We start from the raw sequence: 7478 nt of genomic DNA, 5'->3' as shown, positions 1-7478 counted from the left end.
GAGGAGGAGGGTGGTGGCGGGGATGATGGTGGTGACGGGAAGGGGGTTGACACGAAGGGGTGGCTGCGTGGCAACGCAAAGCTACCAAAGCAGGTTCCTGCTACTGAGGAGCAGAAGTGGCTCATTGAGCCCACGGGAAAATAGTAAGTGGTTCATTATGTTGCTTGTCACATGCTTATTCCGGTTGTTATTTATTTTTCTTGTGACATGCTAATAGTTCATTCTTTTGCAGCAACTGGATATATTCTAAAGGGGTCCGTATTCCCAACGGCCTCATCACCATCTTGCTGAAGTTATATTGGCTGGGGTTGTACTATCCTGATCCAGTCAGGCAGCCAGACCGTCGGGTTTTGGCCACGAGCTGGGACCACTGGGAAGCGGCCCGTCACGCGGACCATGAGACCCATGCCAAGGCCGTGATCACTACTTTCTGGGTGAGTTCTCTTCAGAAGCACAAGTCCATTCTAGTTTCATGAATGATTTAACTCATGGCTTCTCCCATTCTTGTTTCATGCATGATTGTAGAAATTCTATCGAGTTCTTCCGGAGCACAGGGCTAGAGCGGACCAGATTGTGCTGCGCCAATGCAAGAAGAAGGCCCGCCAGATGCAGTACGAGGTGCGCTATGTGGCCATCTACACATACTACCACGACTATCTTGGTGTGAAGATAACCGAGGAAGAAGCGCGGAGGATGGGCATTACCTTGGAGAGGCCCGAGTTCTTGGCAGTAAGTATAAAAGATTTTTCATTATGCTTTCATATATTATGCTTTCATTATGCTTTCATTACCTTGTGGTACATTATGCTTTATGCTTTATGCTTCCATAACACCAATTTGGACACACCTACATGCCATTATGCTTTTATTATGTAGGTGTGTCCAAATTGGTGTTATGGAAAAGACGAGTCCTAGGCGGCACTGGTGGATCTTTGGTGTGATGAGGCTGGAGCCTGGGCGGCTATGAGAACCAAAAATAAGGCTAACCGAGGGACGGAGGGAGTACATGCTCAGGGAAACCGAAACCACTATCTCCACAAGGCAGTTAATGTATGACTAACCCCATTAAACATTCTTCTTCTTCTATTTACCATCACTTTCTTATGTATAACTAACCTCTGTTTGGTGGTGCAGGAGGAGAAACTGAAGCGGCCGCTCTCACACATGCAGGCGTGGGAGATCGCCCATACGTGGAAGGACCCCAAGTCTGGCGAGCCCAAGTACTACGGCAAGAAGACCGCAGAGAGGAAGAAGGCCTACTCCGAAGCGTATCTGGAGTTACATCCTGACACACCTGACCCCATTGCGGCGCCTCTGGACGACATGGCGGTGGTGAGGATGGGGCCCAAGGAGCACGGTCGGGAGGCGGTTCTCGATGCTGTGATCACTCCTAGTATCTCCTACACACAGCTTCGTCGGATCGACCCGAGCCTGAGCCAGCGCACGAGCCATCCAGTGACTAGTACATAGTACCTCTTTCAGGAGCAACAATCTGTAAGTATTTTCCCTCTTATCTTCATTTCTCACTTCATTTTCCGCATTTAGTAGTTTTATGAGTTCCATCATGTCATACTGTAGGCCTACATGGAGTACACACGCCAGGAGACCATGGCGTGGCAGCAGAGGCTTTATGAAGACCAAGTGCAGAGGGATAGCCAGATGCAGCAGGCTTTTCAGGATATGGCGGCCGGCAGGTGTCCTCAGTTCCCTCCAGCACAATGCCCTCCAGCACAACAGTGCTGATGAGCTTTGAGGAGTTTGTGGCATAGACCGCTGGCCCCTCGCCGGTTAGTTCATCCCCAATCTATTCACCCAAAGCATGTCATGCCTTTCAACACAGTCATATATCCCGTGCATATGTCTTTTCAACATCCAGGGAACAGGTGGATCTACCGTTGGAGGTGGTCTTCGCAGCACTCCGGAGACACGGAGCCCGACCACTCCGATCCACGGAGGCGGAGGCGGAGGAGGAGGCGGTCTTGGCGGTAGCGCTGCCGCTAGCAGTGACGACCTGGGCTTCGACGGTCTTGGCGGTGACGACCTCCGTGGTGCTCGACGTCCTGGCGCTTAAGCCTTTGGGTCACATTGTGGCGGTCTTGGTGGTGATGATACTTATATGCTTGTGATGTTTCTTATTGTTGTTTGTGAGATTCTTATGCTTGGTGGTGATGATACTTATATGTTTATGCTTTGCGATGCTTCTTATGATGTGTGATGATGAATTTGTTCTGTGATGCTGCTGGGCCAGCTGTTATGTGATGCATATATTTGTTGTGTGCTGTATATATTCAAATGAATTGAGCTAAAACAAAACAGAAAAAAAAAACAGACAGAAACTATGCCGACGGCTAGGCCGTCGGCATAGAGCTGCCGTGAACTCCCAGTGGCTGCCACGTGGCAGGTCTATGCCGACGGCTTAGCCGTCGGCATAGGCCTGCTCCAGGAGCTCCCAGTGGCTGCCACGTGGCAGGTCTATGCCGATGGTCTAGCCGTCGGCATAGTTTCAACCTAAGCTGACAGCTATGCCGACGGCCAGACCGTCGGCACAGACCTGCAACGTGGCGAGCAAGCATTGGTCAGCACTTGACGGCGGCCGCCGTTAGGCGATAACGCTGCCGACGGCCAGGGCCGTCGGCATAGATGTACGGACGCCGTCGGGATAGGTCCTATGCCGACGGCCTTTCTATGCCGACGGCATTCCTGGCTACGCCGACGGATATGTTGCCGACGGCCCTATACCGACGGGTGCCGTCGGCATAGGCCTGTCCCGATGGCCTTTCAGGGCTATGCCGACGGCCCTGGCCGTCGGCATAGCGTGCGATTCCGGTAGTGCACGTCGGATTTTTACCAGCTAATTACGCTAATATTCTTATACTCGAGCATGCATGATATAGAGACTGTATACTGTTTTTCCAACTGATATGCGTTTGGGATTCTTATAGTACAACTAAAATATTTCTTAGTCCCAACTTTAACCATGCAGCAATTTATACTTGTTTCCATTTCTGCTAAGCAGGTTCACTATGCTAATTAGTACTAAAATCCACGAATGGCTGCCAGAGCCTTGCCCACATGGCCACGTCCATGAGCCCAAAACCACAAATGCCAAAGCTGCCAAAGCCCACGCTGAAAACATCTCCCACTCCCAGCAGGAAGCACAGCACTCCTCCTTCTTTAGTCCCACCTCGCCAACCGAGGAGGCTCTCGACCAGCTTAAATACCCGTCTTCACTCTCTTCATTCGTCGAGCTCAGTTACGAGAGCTTGTAACCCGAATGGGGGCATTAAAGTGATGTGGACGCTGTTGTAGCGCTGCATGCCTGGTTTGGGTGTGCTAGTGCTGGCCCGCCCGTTTCAAGTTGCGTAGTGGACCTGCTGGGGCCTAAGCGAAAGCTGGGCCTCACGGTCCATAATGTGGCAGGCACAGCGTGAGGTTGGCTTCACAGAGCAGCGACAACTTCCCGCTCGAACCATCACTTTTTTCTTTGTGTTGTGTATAACAGTATTTATTTTTTTGCTTACCCTTTCGGCTCTTCAATATAAACTGAGAGTAACAGGTTTATTTGCTTACTCTTTTGACTGGAGTATAAATTATGAGTATTTCATTCTTGTGTTGCACATTACAATAGTATTTGCTTACAATTTTGACTCTTCGGTATAAATTGTGAGTCTCAAATATAAAATGTGATTATTCCTTTTTTTGGTGATGCTCATAAGAGGTTTATTTGCTTACTCTTTTGAATCTTGAATATAAATTGTAAGAGTTTGGTATGGTTGATGGTTTTCTTGTTTACCTTCTTTTGCTTCCGGTCTTTTCATTATCCTATAATACTGCAACAAAGCAGCAGCTTAACGGTCCACCCTGCAAGGCCTAGGATAAACACTGATGATTACAACAAAGTGACAATTTTGAGTTTGCAACTCTGGATGCATTCAGCAAGTTACTCACAACATCTTTACTTCTAAAGTTACCAAAGTAGCCACTTGACAACACGCTCCTTATTGTTATTGTTCTCTCTTAGAGATCCAATGGCCTCATCACTTGGTGCCCCAAAAAGCTGGATACTACTAATATGGTCGAGCTACTCTGTCCCAGTCACTGAAGAAGCAGATGGTGCAATGGAGTATGAGCATTGTTGCACGGCGATCTGGTCGACGGCGAGCGTGTCCGTAGGGAACAGGCAGGAGCCGGTGTGGGTGCCCTGCAGCTGCGCGCATGGCGTCAGGGTGACGCCGGCCGACACGCCCTCGACATCGGCGCAGTTCCACGACACCTTCTTCTTCTTGGTCATCTCGGCGGTGACGTTGGCCATGTAGATGCCCTTGAAGGGCACGCCCTAGATGCCCTGCATCCTGGCGGCCTCCTTCCAAACGCCGGTGGCCACCACGTCCTGGTAGCTGATGTTCTCCACGACGGGCACGCCGGTCTTGTTGTAGCCATCGTCGGGGTGGGACATGTAGTCGCCGGTCATCCAGAAGACGCGCTTCATGCTGTCGAGCCTCATCCGGCGCGCGTAGACGTCGCGCACGTACGCGCCGCGGTATTAAGGTGATGTGGACGCTGTTGTAGTGCTGCGGGCCTGGTCTGGGTGTGCTGTTGCGGGCCCGCCCGTTCAAGTTGCGTAGTGGACCGCCTGGGGCCTATGCAAAACCTGGGCCTCACGGTCCATAATATACCAGACACATCGTGAGGCTGGCTTCACAGAGTAGCGACAGCTGCCCGCTTCCGACGGTGGAAGGATAACGAGCCGCTGCACTCCTAGGCCACTTGGGCCACGCAGTCTACTCTAGCGAACCATCACTTTTTTCTTTGTGCTGCATAAAAAAGTATTTCTTTTGCTTACTCTTTTAGCTCTTGAATATAAACTGAGAATATTTCCATTTTTTCCTGTTGCACGTACACATAACAGGTTTATTTGATTACTCTTTTGACTTGAAAATAAACTTTGCATATTTTCTTTTTTGTGTTGCCATTAAATTTCGTTTTTGCTTTTACAATTTTGATTCTTGGGTATAAATTGTGAACCTTGAATATAAATTGTGAGTACTTCTTTTTTTATTGTGCTGAACATACGAGTTTTATTTGTTTACACTTTTGACTCTTGAGTATAAATTATGAATTTTTCCTGCACATAAGAGGTTTATTTGCTTACCTTTTGTGCTTCCGATCTTCTTATCGGATAATACGGCAAAAGAGCAGCGGTTTGACGGCCTGCCTTGCAATGCCTAAGATAAGCACCGATGATTGCAACAAAGTGACAATTTTGAATTTGCAACTTTGTATGCATTGAAAAGGTAAGTAAGAAGTTACCCACGACAACTTTTCTTACTTCTAAAGTTACCAAAGCAGCCACTTGACAACACACTCTTTATTGTTACTGTTCTCACTTAGAGACCCAATGACCTCACCACTTGGTGCAGCAAGAAGTTGGATACTATATAGTTGAGCTACTCTGTCCCAGCCATTGAAGTAGTAGCAGATGCGACTGAGTATGAGCACTGTTGCACGGTGATCTGGTCGATGGTGAGCGTGTCAGTGGGGAACGGGCAGGAGCCGGCGTGGGTGCCTTGAAGCGGCGTGCATGGCGCCGGGGTGACGCCGGCCGAGACACCCTCGACGTTGGCGCAGTTCCACGACACCTTCCTCTCCTTGATCATCTCGGCGGTGACGTTGGCCATGCAGATGCCCTTGAAGGGCGCGCTCTGGATGCCCTGCATCCTGGCGGCCTCCTTCCAGACACCAGTGGCCACCACGTCCTGGTAGCTGATGTTCTCCACGACGGGCACATCGGTCTTGTCATAGTCATCGTCGGGGTGGGACTTGTAGTCGCCGGTCATCCAGAAGACGCGCTTCATGCCGTTGAGCCTCATCCTCCGCGCGTACACGTCGCGCACGTACGTGCCGCGCCCGACCGCCGTCTTGATCTGCACCGCTGACTCAGTCCCGATGGCGGTGATGTCCTCGGCGCGCACGTCCTGGATGCCCCCCGACATCTCGCTGCCGAGCGTGATCGCCGCATTGGTGGGGGAGACACGGGTGAGGCGGCGCATCACGATGTGCTCGCTGGGCATGTCGACCGCTATGCCGTACTCGTCCCAGCCGCTCTTGATGGCCATGCAGTCGTCGCCGGAGACGACGTAGCAGTCCTCGATGCGCACTTGGGAGCACGAGTCTGGGTTGAGGCCGTCCGTGTTGGGCGACTTGGGGTGTGTTTGGTTGCTGTGACCAGATAGAATGTCATGGGTCCGACCCATTCCCGCAGCTCATTCCCGCGTATGGTTAGTCGAACGAATCAGAACCCACCTGTCGTCCCAGGGAATGGAATATTCGCTCATTATCCGGAACCGAGGCATACCTCGAAATTGACCAGACCTGACCAAACGGGCCGGCCCGGCACGGCACGGCCCGGCCTGTGCTAATCGTGCCTGGCTCGGCACGGCCCGCCATGGCACGTTTAATAGTCGGGCCGTGCCGTGCCGGCCCACGGGTGCTGCTCCTTGGCCCAGGCACGGCCTGATTAGTAAACGGGCCGGCGATCTCATTAGAGTTTACAAGGGCGAGAGGCGGAGCGAGGTTCGGCCGCTGCCGCGTTGTGGGAAAATAAAGCTGAGGATGGCGCACATCGTGATGCATTCCATCGCTTCGGCGCTCCTCCTCAGGACTACGTCGCAGCTTCCCGTTCTGGATCACAAGTGAATGTTACCGACTCTGTAAATGTGAGTGGTAGGGTTTGTTGTCAACCACTCCCCCTGTATAACTGTTGTTATCAGTTTGAGAAAGTCCCTCCTTTTTCTGCGGACCAGGGTGTGACTTCATGGATTATGATGGTGTGGTTAATTAGTTCTCGCGCCGTCTGCTCTTATTTTGCATCCTCATTCTGATCACCACCAGGATGTTTACCATCCGTTTTGCTCTCGTTGTCGGATGCTTCATCATCTGAACTTGACGATGCATGGTTCATAAGACTCCTCGATGGCTTCATTGTCAACTTGGCGATGAGGTCAGTGATGCAAAATGGGTCGGTTGCTGGTGGCAGACATCCTCAAGTATAACTACGAAAATGATGCCGCGGAAACCATGGGACTCAAGTCGAGTCACTAATCCGCCATCTATATTGTTTACGTAATGAGACTCATACAGAACTAATCGTGCTGCAGTTCTATATTGTTTCCATTTCTGTGAAGCAAGTTTTTTTTTTGAGCTAATTCTGTGAAGCGAGTACATTGTACTATTTTTTTAGCACTAGTGCATTGTGCTAATTACAAGTAGTTCAAAACCCCACGTTAATTTCAATACCAGCACATTTTTTTGAGCTACCAAAGCCTTGTCCGCATGGCCACCTTCATGGTCTCGATCACCTCCATATTATTCGAGTTAATAATTATGCGATTACAACCCGTCCTTTGCGCAAGCGATAGGCCGAATTTTAACGCCAAAGCTTCAGCCATCAACACATCTGCGCACCAGTCAATCTTACC

General features: G+C 50.6%; 1 protein-coding gene across 1 annotated transcript; it reads right to left on the bottom strand.

The window, feature by feature from the left end:
* Positions 1–5447: 5447 nt before the first annotated feature.
* On the bottom strand, positions 5448–6254 carry LOC123152753 (probable polygalacturonase). Its single transcript, XM_044572220.1, has one exon. It carries the CDS (start codon positions 6252–6254, stop codon positions 5448–5450), a length of 807 nt encoding a protein of 268 aa, XP_044428155.1.
* Positions 6255–7478: the final 1224 nt, after the last annotated feature.

This window comes from Triticum aestivum, chromosome 7A (genome assembly GCF_018294505.1).
Source record: "Triticum aestivum cultivar Chinese Spring chromosome 7A, IWGSC CS RefSeq v2.1, whole genome shotgun sequence".
Lineage (NCBI taxonomy): Eukaryota > Viridiplantae > Streptophyta > Magnoliopsida > Poales > Poaceae > Triticum > Triticum aestivum.
This window is presented reverse-complemented; position numbering and strand designations above follow the sequence as displayed.